The sequence below is a fragment of the Podarcis cretensis genome, assembly GCF_951804945.1.
Source record: "Podarcis cretensis genome assembly, chromosome: 12".
NCBI lineage: Eukaryota > Metazoa > Chordata > Lepidosauria > Squamata > Lacertidae > Podarcis > Podarcis cretensis.
Window position 1 is genome coordinate 29,257,620 of NC_137181.1, and position 20,434 is coordinate 29,278,053.

Consider the following 20,434-nt stretch of genomic DNA (forward strand, 5'->3'; position numbering starts at 1 on the left):
AATCACCTTAGACAGGTAAGGAGGGACGAATACTGAAAACTGGATTGTCAAGTGGAGACTCGAGGTCTTTTGAAGTGTTCCGAGCAGGAAGCTGCAGAGCCGCCTTAATTATAAAGCCAGCAGCTGAAGGAGGGTGTATAGGGAGGGCTTTTCTCTCCAGCTTTTTCTTTTGGGGGAAGGAGCAAAGAGGAGCAGATCCCTACAGGTGTTACCATTAAGAGCCCTTACTATCAATACCATAAGACTGTTAAGAGAAAAGTCCATTTTCTCAAAAAGCAGGCTGGAAAATACTTTATTCCCCCCCCCACACACACACATCAAGGCTGTTGCAAATCTTCCCTGTTGTTATTGACATGGAAATTGCACTGTGATCAATGCTGTTAAAGCATGTGGGGCTGCGAGCAGGATTCACTTTGCTCTTATTTGTTTAATTTGGACCTTTAAATCTGTGCTAGGCAGATAAACTTTCCATTCCCCCTTCCTCTGGACATCAGCAGGAATAAATTCAGCACCAAGCCAGGAAAAAGCAATCAGAGACCCACTGTATCAGCCAAGAAGAAAACTCTTTAGCAACTGAAAGCGATGGTTCTTTTGATCCTTTGCCTGACAATTCAGAACTTTAATAAAGAATACTAATGGTGATGATTTTGTTTCTCCAGAAGTATCGAGCCACGCAGTCCAGCCCAAGTTAAGCCTTTTGATTTCAGTGGCACTGATAAGCATTTGCTTAAATGACTCCTGTTGAGGGCAAAGGAATAAGTGCTTTCATTTGAATCATAACCCATTTTTCTTAAGACGTAACTGAACTATCGGATTGGTACGTTACTAGATTAGAAAGAAATTAGCTGTTTGCAAAAATAAAAAGTCTTGAAACATTAGCCTCTTCTCCATGATCCAGTTTGAACGGAAGTGCTTAAATCTGATTTAGGTTGCTATCCTAAACCCACAGAAGTTGTTTTGCAGAAAAAACTGGGTCTAGAATGTGGGCTCCGAATTGAGACAACAGTTTGGCAGGCTTCTGCAGGACTGCTAAATGTTTTAGAATGAACTTGCATTTTACCCAATGTGTTCAGGCTGTTTAGCAGGTCAGCGGCCAAATACTATGCCATCACTGACTTGTAGATCAGAGTGTTAGCAATAGGAAAATGCACAGCGACTCTTTACAGGTGTGCTGGGTAAGGGATGGCCTTGCAGATTACAGCCAAGGTGCCAGCCCACAAATCTGACTGACTGCCCCAAATATAATCATCAAATTGGCAGGCCCAGTGAGCTAAGCTCCCAGAGGGAGTTGCTTCTTGCATTCAGAATGTGACTAATCATGGTAAAGGGAATATGGGACAGGCCACAGCACAGTGCTCTGGATGCAGAAGATCCCTGGTCCAGTTCCTGGCCCCTGCAGTTAGGGCTCGGAGATGGAATCTCTTTTGCCAGTCAGTGTATTGAGCTGCCTCCTGTATTCATAATGTTATTTATTTTCAAGATTTATAGCCCACCTTTTTATGAAATCCCCAAGGGAGTTTACAATCCAGATTTTGCATTCTATTAAGATGCAACAAAGGGGACGCAGGTGGCGCTGTGGATTAAAGCCTCAGCGCCTAGGGCTTGCCGATCGAAAGGTTGGCGGTTCGAATCCCTGCGGTGGGGTGCGCTCCCGCTGCTCGGTCCCAGCGCCTGCCAACCTAGCAGTTCGAAAGCACCTCCGGGTGCAAGTAGATAAATAGGGACCGCTTACCAGCGGGAAGGTAAACGGCGTTTCCGTGTGCGGCTCTGGCTCTAGCTCTGGCTCTGGCCAGAGCAGCGATGTCACGCTGGCCACGTGACCCGGAAGTGTCTGCGGACAGCGCTGGCCCCTGGCCTCTTAAGTGAGATGGGCGCACAACCCCAGAGTCTGTCAAGACTGGCCCGTACGGGCAGGGGTACCATTACCTTTACCTAAGATGCAACAAAAACTATCAGTAAATAGTCACAAAAATGAAAAAGGGAACAAGAGCGTAAAAATACATTACAGGTAAGGCTCTGCAAGACCTTGCTGAAATAATGATCTTCACCACCTGCCCAGCTCCAAGCAGTGACGGGGTTGGGGAGGTCTCCCTTGGGATGCTGTTTGAAATTTTAGGGTGACACACCCAAAAAACTATTGCATGAAACCAGCTACGGGGTTCTAGTCGCCCCAGTGAAATATTTAGGAACAGGGTTTTAGTCACTATTTCATAAACTTGTTTTATGGAAATAATTGGGTAGGCGAAATTTATCTTAACTTTCAAAAAATGTTGATGTTCATCCATTTTTGCTTTGGTTCTTTTTTTTAAAAAAAAAGTATCACAAAAGCTGCCTTTTCCTTTTGGCAAGTTTGGAAACAAAGGCCCATTTATGACAGCAAAGGGAATTTTCAAAGCTAAGTAAATAAATAAAAATGTTCCTAGCAGGTATAAGGGCACATATCTATTGGGTCACCCTAAGGTTGGTTATAAATTCAGGAAGTAGTGCATTCTCTGTCCTCTTCTCTCTCTTTCTCTCTCTCTGTCACACACACAACACAACACAACACAACACAACACAGCTCCAACTTGCAGAAATAGCGCCAGTCAATGATTTGGATCAAAACTTGCATTTATCGTGCAAGTGCCATCAACGATAAATCTATGGGATAGTATGAGAAAGTTTTAGAAATATTTAGCCATCCTTTTTTCTTGTATGATTCTTTTTCATCTCTGAGGTTAATGCAAATCTCTAACCAACACGTTTATCTGATTTAGAGAAACGTTTTTCTGACTGTTCTTCTTTATTGACATGTTAGGTAGGTAATGACACCATCGATTATAGCTCTTTTAAAGCCTAACTGCTGGACTATGGAGTGAAATATATAAAAGGCTTGCATTTGGTTCAGCGTAGCTTCCTGGCTTTAACAAAGGAAAAGCTTGCCATGTTTGATTTATATCCTCGAATGGATGCAACAATGCAAGCGGCAGAGGAGAACAAATGCAACGCTTCCATATTTCAGCATTCATCAGTTATACATTTCTGTCAGACTTGGAGCTGTAACACATAGAAGAAGAAAACAAGAATTCTTGGGGGGCCTATCCAAAATATTTGAAGATTGCTTCTAGTCTACCTGAACTAGAATGATTATATATTTTAAATTAACTAAATATGCATATTTTTACCCATCACTTTTTCTCAATAAGGAATAAAACCTATTAAAATTAACAGTCCAACTCATACAGAAAACCTGGTAGTAAGCTCCCCTATGTGCAATGGGGCTTACTCCCAAGTAACTGTATAGGACAGCAGCTTTAATGTCTGTTTGGTTACTGCGTAATTCTTCCTCTCCTTTTAAAGCACATCAAATATACGTAGATAAAATCTGTCATTTAATACATATTGTTGCATGTAGGTTGCTTCCCCTCCCTACACATTTTAATTACAAATGCTTTGTCAAAACACAAAGGCTTTTAGTGTTTTATGAAGAAATGAATATAGAATTAAAATTGCTTCATAATTATACAAACGTTTCTAATTTAAATGGTAAGCATTTGGGAGGGGGTAGGACTGAAGAGATTAAAATACTTTGGATTAATTGTTCCTGATAGACTCATATGCCTTTATTAACATTGTTTCCCTAACTACATTTACTTAGAAGTAAGTTTCATGTGATTTTCCGAAAAGCTTCTTAAGAACAGGTTGGGATGAAATCTCACAGATTGCGCTTAGTGAAAAAATTTTATTTATTAAATTTATATACTTTCCTTCAAAGGACCATGAGGTGGTTTGCAGCATAAAACACAAATGTCAATGTATTACATAATATACAATGTAAAAATCAAAACAGTTCTGTAAATACAAGTATAATAATAAGAAATAGATTACTGTTGTTGTTGATTTCTATACTCTCTTTCATCCTAGGATCACAGGATGGTTTGCAATAACATAGTAACAAACAAAACCAATAACCCCTCACCCACCCAGTTTGAAAGGCCATAGATTGTTTAATTAGCCAAAGGCCTGGGAGAAGAGAAATGTCTTTGCCTGGTTCCTAAAGATAGGAATGAAGGCATCAGGCAAGTTTCTCTGGGGAGAGCATTCCACAAATGGGGAGCCACTGGAGAAAATGCCTGTTTTTGTGTTGCTGCCCTCCTGGCCTTTTGTGGAGGAGGCACATGAAGAAGGGCCTCAGATAATGATCACAGGATCTGGGTCGGTTCATATGGGGAGAGGCAGTCCTTGAGGTATTGTGGTTCTGAGTCGTTTTAAGCTTTATAGGTCAAAACCAGCACTGTGATTTAGGCCCCAAAACTCATTGGCAGCCAGTGCAGTAGTGCAGTTGTACAGTGGTACCTCAGGTTACAGACGCTTCAGGTTACCCAGGTTACAGACTCCGCTAACCCAGAAATAGTACCTCAGGTTAAGAACTTTGCTTCAGGATGAGAACAGAAATCGGGAGGACCCATTAGCTAAAGTGGTACCTCAGGTTAAGAGCAGTTTCAGGTTAAGAACGGACCTCCGGAACGAATTAAGTTCTTAACCCGAGGTACCACTGTATCAGGATCCGTGTGATATGCTTCAATTGTCTAGTCCCCGGTGAACAACCTGGCCTCTGAATCCTGCACCAGCTGAAGTTTCTGAACCATCACATATCACATGTTGCAGTAATCCAACCCAGAGGTTACCAGAGCATACTCAAAACAGCAACAGCAGAAACAGAAAAGAAAATCAGCAGTGTGTCTGAAATACAAAGGCAGTACACACATACAGAACCTTCTCTCTATCCAAAGTAGTGGCCCACAACTGGGATATTTCCTTTCCTCTCCCAGTATCTCACATCGGGAGATCTTCGCTTCCCTGCCCTTCCACCATCTCTCCCACTTTCATGTGGGTTTGATTCTTGGCCACCAGTGGCATCCCAGAAGGGGAGACACCAGAGTCCTTGTAGTGTCTCCTTGAGGGGACTCCCACTGGTATTGGCCCCTCCAGCAGTGAATTGGAGGTGGTGACCTTAGTAACCTTTGCTCCACAACTAGTCCAGGCTGTGGTTGAAATTCACATTACTCTTTCTCTAGTGTACAATATTTGTATTGAGCACCCTGATCACTGGAGCACATAGGAAACAATGGGTTTATTACATTTATTCATGGAATTTGAGGCGAGTGTCCACAGGAGCTCATAAGCAGTTCCGTCCATTCAGGCTTTAGTGAAGTTGCTCCATCATGTGACCAGTGGTGGCCAACCTGTGGCCTTCCAGATCTCATTGCATTCCAACTCCCATCAACCCCAGCCTGTGTAGACTACTGCACTCCCAGCAACATCTGCAGAGCCTCAGGTTGCCCCCCTATGCTTTAGACTATGCCCTAGTCCCCCAAGAGAAGCTACATTGTAGTTATTCCCTGCATTTCTCCCCAAGAGTTTTCTGTGTGTTGCCCAGTGGCATAGCGTGGGGGGTGCAGGGGGGGCCGGCCGCACCGGGTGCAACATCTGGGGGTTAGGGTTAGGGGGCGCAAATCCACGGGTTAGGGGGCGCAAATTACTTGCCTTGCCCCGGGTGCTGACAACCCACGCTACACCGCTGGTGTTGCCTGCATAGTTTTTCAACAAAGCAGCGCTCAGGATCAGGCCAGCTTAGTTCTAGCAGGGCATAAAACACTTCCTCTGGGTAACAAGGGCTTAGCGTCTCTGCAAGAGATGCAAAGGAAAATGAATAGCAAAAGGATTTCGAATGTCATTTTTTTAGCCCATCTTCCTTTCGTTTCTGACCCCATCCTGTCTCGGCTAAACTAATTGCTCTAGGTCAGTAAAATGTTTACATGAAATCCCTTCAATCTCCTTTCAGCTTTCAGTTTATGCTCCATACCACATTTGAGCTCATTAATCCTTGCCACTCAGCTGAGTCATCCATCATCTTTTGATCTTCTGTTAGGCCAAATTGAGAGAGAGAGAGAGAGAGAGAGAGAGAGAGAGAGAGAAATAAAAAATAAAGCTGCAGTGGTTTTAGCATGTCCCAGAGCCAAACAAAGTTGTGTGTCACTTGTTGCCCCTTTAATGTTTTGCCTATCTTAAACCTCATCAATTCATTTTCTCTTCTGCTCCTCCCTTACTACACCACATGAGTGAATAACAATGGATATTTTATTTCATTGTCTTTCATTTGCAAAGCAGTGGCTTTGCCAACATCCACATGGGAATTCTGTCTTTGATAGGTTCCAACGGCGAGCGTGACCATCGAAGGAGCTTCTGCCCTCAATCGCGTTCGTTGGGGCCAAGCTGGGAAAGAAGTGGCCGTTGGGGACTCTGAAGGAAGGATCTGGATCTATGATGTTGGAGAGGTACTTGTCTTTCTTCATAGATGCTCTGCATTCTTGCCATTTTTCTTGCAGCTTTGTAAATAAACATTTCACACTGGAGTACGAAACACTTACCCATTTCATTGGCACAATGTGTTGATTCAAGCTGCAATCCAGCCACTTTCAAATCAGGGAGTTTTGCCATGGGTTTCAATTCATGGATACTTTAACCACACATTTTAAATTTTATATATGACTTTTTAAAAAAAGTCTACCCACCCGCTTTTATGAGTAATGAATTGAATTCTGAGAGATGTCCACATGGTAATGTTAATCTTCTGTACTGATGGCTTCATTATTACAGAAGTAGGGTCAAGTAATGTGTCTAATGCTAGTCTAGTCGTTTGTTTATTTATTCAGATTTCTAAGGGTGTGGAGTAGCCATGTTTAATGCAAAATACAGTAACAGCAAAGTTCATGATGCATATGGACACAATTGAGGCAATCCGGGGCTGGTTATGCGTTGTTTTAATATACACTAAATGTGACTTGTAAAATGAGAAAATAAAAATAAAACTTAATCATCATAATAAAAAGAAAATGCATGCACAGTGGGTTTGTTAAAATTTATCTATACCCTGATCCATCTCCTACATGTATAACCCCAGCTGGATGGAGAATCAAGGATGCAAGCAAGTGTTGCATCTTTCAGGCTAATCGGCTGTTTGGAAGGCACAGCTGTATGGATTTTGTGCCTCACTCACCAAGCAGCTGATCATCGTGATGGCAGCTTATTTAACAAGCTGTGTTGGATCAGGCTCTCTAAGTTGTACCAAAATGCCAAGAGACAGACACCGAAAGCAAATTATGGTAAATGCTGTTTCAAGTCATCTTAAGATTCTAATTAATTCTTTTATATATTGGGTGCTCTTTGATAAATGCATTCTTACCTATTCTGAGCCTTCAGAATAGGATTGACTAGAATTTAAACTCATTATATACATTGGGGCTTTGGAGGAAGTTGGGCAGCATCAGGACTGATCAGAGTGGAGAAGGCAATTTTTTAACTCTCTGCTGGCCACAATCTCCCATTTCTGCCCACGATAAACTCCCACTCCAAAGGGAAGTTCACACATTCGTTCAATTAATGTGCACTCTAATTTGTACCAACACTTTGAAAATAAGTTTCTCAAGTTTCTGGCAAGAAAGACCATGATAATTTCTGCGGCCATCTCAACAAGGAACCTGTAGGTTGTTAATTTTTATCAGTAAATTAATTGGTTAATGCTGAAGTTATATTACTTTAAGTTTACTTTTACTTGTGATGAAGATTTTTGTTTCAGAGATGATGCTTTGTTTCGTTATGCTTTCATTATCTTGACGATTGGTCCAATTTTAGACTGGTTAGTTTCATAGAATTGCTTAAAATGGGGCCTTGGTGTCAGGAGCTATTGCATAGTATTGGTAGTGTGGTGGGTTTGCATCTATATTGTGGGTAGATATCTGAGCACACCTGTGCACATATGACAGAACACGACCAAGGAATTGTGTTAAAAAAAAAACCATTTTATTTTCTCTCTCGTGTTAAAAAACCTACCATTTAATTTTCTCTCTCTTGCCTTTTTTACTTTAAAGAAAGAAAGAAAGCACCCTGCTAATAAATACTATCGTATTTACAGCTACTAGGATTTCAGTTCTTTTAAAAAAGAAGACTGTGAAAAGTTACTGGTACAGGCAGGTTCCAATGCTAAGGATTTCTTTCATAGCACTTGGTGCTTTCTGAACATTAAAGCATTTTCATGTATTTTTCTCTCAGCAATCCTTCATTACTATAACCCTGCAGGGTAGGTCAGCATCTGCCATTATTGCTTATGAAAGCTGAGACTGGAAGGAAAGGGTTTCCCTAAGCCAGGCATTTTCAAAGTCCGCTTCAGGGGCCTAATTCGGCCTGCCAGTTGGTTTAATCTGGCCCCTGTGGCAGTTTATTTCCCGGGGTAAAATCCTAAAAAAAGGTCAACAACTTCAATCAACAACTTTGGTGGGCCCTTTGGACAGCCCTCACGGCCCTTCACTTCATCAAATCTGGCCCTCTTTGCAAAAAGTTTGGACACCACTGCTAAGGCCACCTACTGAGTTCATTGCAGGGACGAGATTTGTCCCAAGCCATGCTTTTTTTCAAGAAAAATAGGTAGCAGAACTCACCACGAAGTTGTTACAGTAGGTCACTGAGCAACTCAGGGCAGCTCTGAACAGATGCCGGTTTGACAACAGCTGCATTCACTGCCCACAAAAGTGCTAAAAGCTATGACGAGCTGTTTCCCTAGCTATTTCCAAGCTCAGTTCAAAGTGTTGGTGTTGACCTTTAAAACCCTCAACGGCCTCGGCCCAGTATACCTGAAGGAGCGTCTCCACCCCCATCGTTCAGCCCTGACAATGAGGTCCAGGGCCTTCTGGCAGTTCCCTCACTGCGAGAAGCAAAGCTACAGGGAACCAGACAGGGGGCCTTCTCGGTAGTGGCGCCCGCCCTGTGGAACGCCCTCCCATCAGATGTCAAAGAGATAAACAACTACCTGACATTTAGAAGACATCTGAAGGCAGCCCTGTTCAGGGAAGTTTTTAATGTGTGACACTTGGATGTATTTTTAATCTTTGTTGGAAGCCGCCCAGAGAGGCTGGGGAAACCCAGCCAGCCAGATGGGCGGGGTACAAATAATAAATTATTGTTGTTGTTGTTGTTGTTGTTGTTGTAGAGGCCTAGCTGGAAGTTCAAAGCCCTCCTCCGACTTCAAGCTTCTGGGAGGGCTGAGTCACCACCCTGTTAGAGGCAGCTCTGGGGCTTATTTTGGTTTTTGTTAGTATTTTAGTACTTTAAATGTTTTTGTTTTGTTTTCAAAATAAGCCCACCGCCACAACATAGGAAATGGATTGAAGAAAAGGAAATATGAATTGGCCCCACCCCGTCGCTTGACCCGTCGCAGCTGGGAGCTGCGTGGAGTCACAGCTCTAAACAAAAAAGTGTAGATTCGAACATGCTTGGCATCTTCCATTTTGACTTGGGCTTTCGTTTTCGGAAAGTATGTAGAGTTGAGAAGCAGGTGAAGGGAGCGCCAGCCTGCCACAGTGCCCACCTGAGAGGTACTGGAACTGTGCTCTGGCATTCTCCGGCTGAAAAAACCCCACTGGTCCTAAGGCTTCCTGGCTTACAACTCACTATCTTAGCTTACTGTGTTACACCGGCTCTCAGGGGCATCTTTCATCTTGTCAACTTTCATGTAGTCAAAAGAATGAATCAGTCCATGATACAGTTGTCTAAACGAGCACATGGGGTATTGATACAAGAAAATCTGAAATGGTGGGCTAGAAAGGAACAGTGGAAGCCTATAGGGGTGAAGAGTAGATGTAATGGAAATTAGCAGGCTGGATATAGTGTGTTGCAAGGCTGTTCTGAACCGGGCCCCCCCCCCCATACTAAAATCTGACTAAATTGATGTCAGTATGGTGTGTGCTTGATGGAATGTGCCTCTTTGTTGCTGAATGCAGCACAAAACGTAGCGTCTGCATTACAATTCCTGGAACAGTCGAGGGGTGACTCGCGGAGCAATCAGCTTTTATAGACGGAATTTGTTTTTTGTCATTATCTGTGATAGGATACTGGGATCTCCATCTCCCCACAGTAGGGAAACATTATGTAGCACATACAGATTTAGCTTTAACTCACACAAAGTGATTTTTATGGCCCATAGCAAAATTACTTGCGCATGACTCACATTTTTGGCTGGCTTGTGCTTTTGCGGGAGTCGCTCTTGCTCGCAAATGACTGCAGAAACATCTTGCTGTATCGTTACCATAATTGCTAAACTGTCTAAAGTCATTACACTCAAATTTCTGCTGCGGCACTGGCAGGACAGCATGTTTTATTTATTTATTATAGTGTGTGTGTGTGTGTGTGTGTGTGTGTGTGTGTGTGTTCTGTTTCTGAGTGATTTGACAGACGCTAGAAATACCTGCGTTGACAATATAGTCTGTTCTCGCCTATTGTCTGTAGTCTAGACAGGCTGTAAATATGTCTCTTTGACATATCATACAGCAAGATATTTGGAGTATTTTGTTCATCTCTTCCAGATTAGCCATCCATTTCTTGGCTTCCCTCCACCCCCACATCAGAAGCAGAATGGACAATGATCCCAATCTAAAAAAAACCAAAGAGGTAGACTGTCAGGTGATTTAAAATTGTCTATATCATACACTGAACTTAATATATCCTTCTTGGATTAGGTGATTTGTGGAATGAATTCTGCTGAGAGGCAGTCCACACGTTCTCCTTTCACTAGGGAAACCCAGAACCATTTATGTTGGATCCCTGTTTCCCTTTCCTTCAGTCTCAGCTATTCCATCTCTCCTTTGTGGATTGGAGATATTTTCTGGTTGCATATCTACAAGCTGACCTGGAGGAGATGGAGGAACACATCTCCTGGATTGCTGGCAACTGCAACCTAAGTACCTCTTTTCCAAGATGGGAGAGGGCTGAGAGATGAACAGGTGGCAACAGAAACAAAGGTGTTTGTCAACTTGTTGCTTAGCAGGGTTCGGGTGCAGAACGAATGCCTCATTCATTTCTTGTGGAATCCTATATATGTGCCCTAATGACATAATTCAAATACATACTTGTTAGAAGAGAATGCACATTCTATGCAAACCAAGTTTGTTAATTTACTCTTGCATGCATTGGGATTCTGAAATTTTCTTCTTTATCCCTTTTTTGATTTATTTATTTTAATGTGCATATGTATGAATATGTAATTGCATGCCTAAAAGCTTAGGAGTTTCTGACCTGGCTTGGATATTGTAACCAACCAATTCTATTTCAAACTAACCATACTGTGTTGTTTTGTCCAATATGAGAACGGCCATTAAATTGTCGTTTATTCGAAGGAGAAGCAGTAGCCACAATTTCATCTTGGCTTGTTTGGACGAATTATAGTTTAAAACTCTTCAGAGTTTGTTGAGATTCAGAGAAAATGACAAACTGTGGCGAGTTGAAAATGGCAGTGGGTGCTTCTGGTCTCCTCATGGCCATGCCAGCAGAAGAGACTGGAGGAAGGGAGTACATGGACCCAAGCTTCATACATGTAATGCTGGTTTAGCCACAAGTGAGTAATCACCCAAACATTGATGCTCCTATTTCCCCATAATCCACAATATAATTGCCAACAGTATGGAACAGAGAAGAGGAACAAAGAAAAGGGTCTTATAGATAGCATCCTCCATGAGATCACCTCCCAGACCATGCAGAATTGCTGACTGGTTTGTGCCCTGGCCAAAATTGGATGGCGCCATTTGTTTAAGGTTACTCTGCACCTCCACAAGTGGCAGCTTTGCTTCCTTTGATTTCCATGAGGGTCAGGGTTTGACCTTCTTATTCTATCCTGTCTATTAAATGGATGTTGACATTCATTTTATGACACCTCAAACAGAAAAGACATGGGCAAATTGTACAGCCCATGACTAGTAAGTTTAAAATAACATTAATATTTTCATTTTCTGATCGTTTTTTAAACAGCATCTACATTTTTTAGCTGTTTGATTTCAGCATCATCTCTGAAAATAACTGAACACCTTTATTTTCACAGCCAGGGGTCTATTTTCTCTCTGATGCTTGTACATTCTGCCCATTAGAATGAATGTGAGTTATATACACATGTTCGAGGGACAATAATGTATATATATATATTGTACACACACAAACACACACACGTTCACATGTATGATAAGGTGAAAGAGCAGGTTATTGATTATTTGACAAAATAGAAATGAATTATCCCCATTATTTTTAAGTGTATCCAGTTGAACAAGAATATATCCAAGAAAAATCCATTTGAAATATTTTCTTTTCTGCATCTGTAGACCACCTATGTTATTTGGAGCGTTATATAAAGCAGCACCCCAAAACTTGCCACCTACTGTTGTCATGATATGTCATAAGTAGTAAAAATGAGTGTTAAGCTATTCACCTCTGAGCACAGAGATATTCACATGCCTTGATGATTTAATAGCCAGATTCAGCTGTAAGAGAGCACTTAATTCAACTCTAAATGCTTCTGTGATGGCCCACAGAGGTTACTCTTGTTCATATTATCCAGCAATGATGGACATAATTTCCTAGGAACCTCCCTGGAGCTATCCCCGATGTAATGAATTGAAGCTAGCCAAGCTGCTGGGTGTTATCTGCACACGGGCATTTAACTGAAGCTTCTGTAGAAGTTCTTAGTAGTCTGTGGCAATAGCCTGACGAGACACTGAATATATATACAGTGGTACCTCGGGTTAAGTACTTAATTCGTTCCGGAGGTCCGTTCTTAACCTGAAACTGTTCTTAACCTGAAGCACCACTTTAGCTAATGGGCCTCCTGCTGCTGCCACGCCGCCGGAGCACGATTTCTGTTCTCATCCTGAAGCAAAGTTCTTAACCCGAGGTACTATTTCTGGGTTAGCAGAATCTGTAACCTGAAGCGTATGTAACCCGAGGTACCACTGTGTCTCTCTCTGTGTGTATATATGTATATATGTGTGTGTGTGTGTGTGTGTGTGTGTGTGTGTGTGTGTGTGTATATGTATATGTATATGTATATGTATATGTATATGTATATGTATATGTATGTATCAGCATACTTAGGAATTGTGTTAGAAAATGTGGGCCATGATCCTAATTGCATGTACCTGGGAGTAGTCAAAATTCAATAGGGCTGACTTCAAAGTAGACATGGTTAGGATTGTGTTGTCTTTTAGTAATGTTACTCAGAGACAATTCGCAATTGGGTGTTACATTGCAGAGAATTAGAGCACTACAAATTTATACTACAGTATAACTGGCATGGTCTCTTATGAAGAATCTTGGGAAATAACTAGCACTCCTTCAAATTAAGAGTAGTGCCACTCATATCTAAAATATACTTTAGTTTCAGTGTCTCCAGCCACTTGCTTTACTCTCCATAGACATGTTGGTATAAAGGTACCAACAAATGCTCCCTCTGTGTAATGCTCTAGAGAGGTGTAGTGATGCCATTTGCACTTCTGGGAGTTCACCCAGCATCTCTATTAATGCGAGAAAAATACAACTTTATACATAACTGTTGCCTGCCAGGAATGTACTGCATTTCAAGGGTTGCCAATATTTGGGGGCTCATTGTCCCATTTGGAAATTGGAAAACATTTGTGGGTACCACCACAAAATGACTATAGTAAGGCCATGGCTTGCCACAAAATGGCTGCCACAACAAAGGACAAGTAACCTGCCTAAAAAAACTGAGTGCAAGGCAGAGTTGGGTTCTGAGCCCCAGAATACAAAGCCACTCATTTGCTTATGCAATTTTCAAAGAAAGTATTACGTTTGTGACAAAGCCCCTCCTTCTTCTTTGTACATGTTCGTTGTATGTAGACTTTTTTAATTTTTTAAAAAATAAGAAATATATAGAGCTCTCCAGTCACCATTGCAGGATCACTCAGTAATTGATTCTCCCCACCTCGGCTTGTGTAATGATCACTTGGGAAACAGCGTGTTGATCAGTTTTGCTCCCAAATGTTAGCATTTAGGAGAGAAATAGTGACTGATGTATCCAGTGTGCCTTTTTTTTTTTTTTTTAAGGGTGGCTTAAAAAGAGCTCCTTAATGAAAAAAATGCCCAGGTTTGAAAAATCAGTCAGTTTAATTACTGTGTTTTATGAAGGCCATCACCCATTGCTGATTACTAGAGTGATAAAATATTTGGCTTTGGTAGCCTCAGTAGGGGGTAAGCCGGTGTAAGTAGAGGCAAAGCCCAGTAATTATCACCCTAAATCCTTGTGTTTCTCATTACGATATTCCTTAATTTGTGTTACCATACAGTCTTTGAGGTCTTTAATGTACATATCGGTTCATACACCAACAGGAATAAAAGCTGTGTCTTCAGCTACACTCTTAATCTAAAATGAAATATGTGCACTTAAAGTGGTTTAACTTGCTTCCTGCCCATTCTGGAGATGTGTGTGATAGATTGTGATATGTGTATATATTAAGGCCTGCTACTGCAGCGGGAGGGCCCGACGGAGCCTGTTGCAGCTGCAGCAGACCCTCCCCTGGGCCTTTTGGGGGGCGGCCGGGGCTCCTCCCAGCAGCCCACTGGGGCTTGCTGCAGCTGCGACCATCTGTCAGGGGGGCAGCGGGAGGACCCCATGGAGCCACTTGGCTGTGGAATATTGAGGGCTTTTTTGTGGGTATGGTAGTAGTGATGTATGGAAGTGAGAGCAGGACCATAAAGAAGGCTAATCACCGAAGAATTGATGCTTTTGAATTATGGTGCTGGAGGAGACTCTTGAGAGTCCCATGGACTGCAAGAAGATCAAAGGTATCCATTCTGAAGGAAATCAGCCCTGAGTGCTCACTGGAAGGACAGATCGTGAAGCTGAGGCTCCAGTACTTTGGCCACCTCATGAGAAGAGAAGACTCCCTGGAGAAGACCCTGATGTTGGGAAAGATGGAGGGCACAAGGAGAAGGGGACGACAGAGGACGAGATGGTTGGACAGTGTTCTCGAAGCTACAAACATGAGTTTGACCAAACTGCGGGAGGCAGTGGAAGAGAGGAGTGCCTGGCGTGCTCTGGTCCTTGGGGTCACGAAGAGTTGGACACGACTAAGCAACAACGAGTACCCAGGGCACCGAAAAGACGGCACCCCTGCCTGCTGCCTCAGGTAAGGCAGATGATTTTGCCTCGTCTTGAGCATTGAAATAAGATTCAACAGCCAGTCCAGTCAACACTTGAACCTGGAATGGAGACGAGACACCGCCTTGTCCTTTTCCTAAGGAAGCAAAATGTCTTAGGCTGACCCTGAGTCAGGCAAACCAATAAAAGGCAGCAACAGCTACTCGCTGCTCACCTCCCCTTTCTCTCTCGCCTGCACCAACGGGAAGGGGCAGCCTCTTGTTCCTCTGCCTTCAATTCTCTGGGCGAGTGAGCAGCATGAACAGCAGTGGTAACAGCAAAGGGGGGAGGGAATGAGTTATCCAATAAAATATTGTTAGTATTATTATTAACGAATAATAATAATACTTACCATTTAGTTAATTGTAGATTGGTAGGGATGGTTGTTTGCAAGAATCGTTTTACTGTTTTTAGAATTTGTATTTATTTGCATTTTGTCTTGTACACCCTTTTGGTGGTCGGTGAAGCAGTTTATAAATTTGCTAAATAAATAAATGTACAGTGGTACCTCGGGTTACATATGCTTCAGGTTACAGACTCCGCTAACCCAGAAATAGTGGTTGCTTCAGGATGAGAACAGAAATTGTGCTCCAGCGGTGCGGCAGCAGCGGGAGGCCCCATTAGCTAAAGTGGTGCTTCAGGTTAAGTACAGTTTCAGGTTAAGAACGGACCTCTGGAACGAATTAAGTACTTAACCAGAGCCTAGGCCTTGCCGATCAGAAGGTCGGAAGTTCGAATCCCCGCGATGGGGTGAGCTCCCATTGCTCGGTCCCAGCTCCTGCCAACCTAGCAGTTCGAAAGCACCACAAAGTGCAAGTAGATAAATAGGTACCACTCCGGCGGGAAGGTAAACGGCGTTTCCGTGCGCTGCTCTGGTTCGTCAGAAGCTGTTTAGTCATGCTGGCCACATGACCTGGAAGCTGTATGCCAATAAACAGCCTCAGCCAATAAAGCGAGATGAGCTCCACAACCCCAGAGTCGGCCACAACTAGACCTAATGGTCAGGGGTCCCTTTACCTTTACCTTTACCACTGTATATGTTGCTTAATGCCAAACATAGTCTTCTAAGCCATTTGCAAAGTCACACAACATTAAAATATCAACAACCATTATTAAAAGAGGCAACAGGAGAATCCCGTTAAAATGACGCCCATTAATATGAGAGATGAACGTTTTGTGCAAGCCAGTGGAATGCCAGTACAGATGAGGAGACCCCACTCCATAACATTGGGGCTGCTACCAGTGTGGGGAGGGGGAGATAACGACTGCCTCTGTGTCATCTTAAGGCAGTAATCATGAGGCCACTGCAACCAGGTTCCATTTGTTATCTTAACTGGGCAGTGAAGAGAAAATTTGTATTTCTAACCTGATCCATAGTAATTTAGGGATTTTTATGTTAAGTTACAAGAGCTTAAAACTGGCTGGGTATGAAATGGGTACTGCTTGTCACCCAGGCCATGAAATTCTACATCAAACAAATGAAATACTGTGAAAATCCCTGAAACGAGAAGTAATTGACTATTAATATTATCTTATAGAATTAAAAAAAATAACCAAAATAAAAAAGTTTAAGGAAAAAATTTGAAAAATCTAGAACCTTACTCCCTTTCTTTGAATTTGGTCATTTAAAGTTTATGATTTCTCTATTTCCTTCTGAGGAAACTGAATAGTTCAGTAAAACGAGGTTTGTAGCCGGCATCCCGTTAAGGCTTTGTTCAATTCTAGGTTTTTCTAATTTTTTCCTTAAACTTTTTGATTTTGGTTATTTAGTTTAATTCTATAAGATAATATTTCTAGTCAATTACTTCTCATTTCAGGGATTTTCACGGTATTTCATTTGTTTTGTGTAATTTCTCAGTTCCGCGACTGTCTTTTTTCTACTGATGAAATTCTACATCTGCTGCATGCTCTGCAACAGCTATAAGGGAAACAACACATTGCAGTCATCTAAACATGAGGACAGGCATCCCCCAGTCCATTGAGTGATCTGCAGTATCTGTCTATAAGGAAGCGGGACGACATGTTGAACTGGTCCGTAGCCTAGGTGTGGTTGTAGAAGAGCCTTCTAGCACAGCACCCTGGTTCATAAACAGATATTCTCCCAGGGCAGTGGGGGTCAGGAGGGAGAAGTTGTACTGAATTTCCTAATATTGTACAACATCTTAATGTGGAAGAAGGAAAATGCACTTTTAAAAGTAATATAGCATCATTAACATTGTGTAGCATCTTAATAAGGAACCATGAAATAGTGTATTTAAAATAACAAATTTAGCCAGGATGAGGAGGGAAGTAAACTTATTTTCCCAAGAACATTTTCTTGTTTTTTTCTATATACACACAGTAAGATCAGCTTGACTAGGAAATTGTTACAGCTATTTCCCTACGCTACAGGGAATTGAGTGCAAAAAATGTTCAGTGCCAATATGGGTTAAAGCGATATCACATTAATGTAATGGTGTTCTTGTTTGTGAAATTCAGCTGAACAGGCATGCTCTCCTCCTTACTAGTACCAGCATATGTTTTCTGGAGGAATATCTTCTAAAACAAGAATTCGTTTGTATAATTAATCATCTTTATGATTCTTCTGTGGTTTGAGCCTGTCACTTTCAATAGCAACCTTGGTTGTGAGGGAGGACTTAATTACGGTGTTAAAATGCTTTTTCCTTAATGGTTGGTGAAGTTGTGTGTTGTATAAATGTATGGCGCAATGGAATGTATGTCTTGATAAGGAGCCGGTTAGCCTAAAATTGCAGCACATTACGGAAGAGTTCAGGACATTAATTTGCTCCGTAGAAAAGCGGAAACGACATATTTGAACTATAATTTTATGGTATTTGCAGGCGCTTTGGCTGTGATCCAGCAGACCGCAAGTACACAGGTTTGGTGGCTTTTAAAAAAGCAAAAGATCCATACATTCCTCATGCCAGCTAGGCAGTTCCTTGCCTTTCCATAGCAGACAGCCAGAGCCTGTGACGCTTGCAACCTTTCGGAAAACAGCTCTTGAGAATTATTAATTTTCAGAGGCAGCCACCTGCTTTAAAAAATAAAAAAGAGGTACCTCGTGTTAGGCATTTATTTGTATGTCTTTTTGGAATTTGTATTCTACCCCATAGAAAGTGTCTCAGGACAGCTTAAAATAAATAATAATAAAATTAGTGTCAATATAAAAGGAAGCATACATTCATAACTAAATTGATACACAGAAGAGGTGTCACAGAAAGCAAGTTAACTAATTTCTCACTGGAAGCATCCCAGATAAAATTTTTCAATTAATTTGTACCCAACCTCAAATCCCTCCAAATCAGTATCTCTTTAATTTATTCAATTTCAGTTAATTCTCCAACTGATCCTGCTCCACATCAATCCAGTTCTCTTCAGTTAACCACACTTATTACAGATCTTAAACATATGCGTTGCCCCAAATTAATATCCTACCAGGAACCTGGGTCATCTCCCAGTTCAGTTTCCCCTTCTAGTCATTTCCCACCCAGAAGCACTTAGTGTAGTTCAAGATTTGTGGCTTGGCCCCCTTGGGAAAGAGCCACAGCTCAGTGGTAGAGCATCTGCTTTGCATGCAGAAGGTTGCAGGTTCAATCCCCGGCGTCTCCCGGTAATACTGGAAATGTCCTATTTCTGAAACCCTGGAAAGCTGCTGCCAGTCAGTGTAGATAATACTGAGCTATATGGACCAATGGTCTGATTTGGTAGAAGGCAACATCCTATGTTCAGCCGTAGCAACATCTCTTCTGTCAACTGAGATTTACACCTCTGACAAAGTGGATTCCAGTCTGCTGGTGTGTATACTATAATACATTTGTGAATGTTTAAGGTGTCACAAGGCATTTTGTTATTTTTGCTGGAGCCCAACTAACCCTTAAAGAGAACCACTGCCAGTTTAGTACAGTATGCAGAATGGACTGTAAGTGTTAAGATTTTTGTTGGAGTTCTTTTCTCAGTGCAGTAAGATATAGAAAGCTAAAGTAAATTTTAAAAAGAACCTGAAAATTGCTACAAAAGGTACAAGTAGAATACTGTACAAAGTCCTCTCTTAAAGGTTGTTCTTAGCCCTTGCCACCCACAGAAGGTAATAGGCCTCCCCTTGGGATTTTTCCTTTCTGCTCTGAGCCAAATAGGCAGAATGAACCATTTTTTGATTTCCTGAGGCCGGTGAAGTTTTGGAGTCGGCAAGGGTGCCTGGACTTTCTTTGGTTCAAAAAGTTTGTGGGGAGGGTTGGATTGGAGTGAGACACAGAACCATCAAGCTCAAGCCAACAATGAAGATGGTGCTGTGGAAAATGAGGGGGAAATGTTAGTGCAGTTCTTTAAATGGTAGGCAGTTTGGCCAACTTGCTAATTTGCTTAACATTATCTAAGCAGGGGGGATGTGGGTGCCACTGTGGGTTAAACCACAGAGCCTAGGACTTGCCAATCAGAAGGTCGGCGGTTCGAATCCCCGCGATGGGATGAGCTCCTGTTGCTCGGTCCCAGCTCCTGCCAACATAGCAGTTAGAAAGCACATCAAAGTGCAAGTAGATAAATAGGTAGCGCTCTGGCGGGAAGGTAAATGGTGTTTCCGTGCGCTGCTCTGGTTCGCCAGAAACGGCTTAGTCATGCTGGCCACGTGACCTGGAAGCTGTACGCTGGCTCCATCGGCCAATAAAGCGAGATGAGCGCCGCAACCCCAGAGTCGGCCACGACTGGACCTAATGGTCAGGGGTCCCCTATACCTTTACCTATCTAAGCAGGAACTTGTGGACCTCCAGAGGTTGCTCTCCATCCCTCCCAGAGATGATGGGACATGCAATGTCCTGAGAACTGGAAGGTCACATGTTCCCAACCCTTATCTCTTAAGGATTAGCCAAACTTTTCAATTTCGAGGGTTTCATCTGAGGTGCGCCTGAACTTTTAGCTGTTGTGTGTTTCGCCAGTGGAAAAAAATCTGGTGTGTGTGCCTGTAGGGATCCTGCGGTTTCTTATCTTTTGCTGCTGCAACTCCCATGATCTGTAACGGCCGCCCCTGAACAGTGCAAAGAGACACAGTTCGCAGCAGAGGTTAATCAAGATGAAAACCCACAAATGAACTTTATGGAAGGGGGCTGGTATGTACAGTTCCTGCGATACCTGCTGTGTGTTGAGCGGAGACAGTCTTTAGCCCGTCTGTGGTATCCCACCCCTTCAGTTAAGCACACCAGTATATACACAGAGCTGATTAAAATCATCTGCATGCAGTTTTCTGGCTTCAACCTCTCGCCGGTGGTTTCATCCATTGTTAGCAATGATGCTCGGCTCTCTGAAGAGTTAAGCACAGTGGTACTCCAGCTATGTGAACAGGGTGCTTTCGGTTACTTTGGTGGCCTTCCTCCCCCCCCCCTTCAGATTACCTCCCACTTTGTTTCCAACCATGTGTGTGGCATTGGGAGTTGC

General features: G+C 42.5%; 1 protein-coding gene across 9 annotated transcripts in view; it reads left to right on the plus strand.

Annotated features, from left to right (window-relative positions):
• DYNC1I1 (dynein cytoplasmic 1 intermediate chain 1) overlaps positions 1 to 20,434 on the plus strand; it is a 240,409-nt gene that overhangs the window by 213,628 nt on the left and 6,347 nt on the right. For all 9 annotated transcript variants that reach the window (XM_079948171.1, XM_079948163.1, XM_079948167.1 and 6 more), the window contains one exon: positions 6,192 to 6,317. In XM_079948171.1, the coding sequence (XP_079804297.1) occupies positions 6,192 to 6,317 (126 nt within the window). The remainder of the gene's footprint in view (positions 1 to 6,191; positions 6,318 to 20,434) is intronic.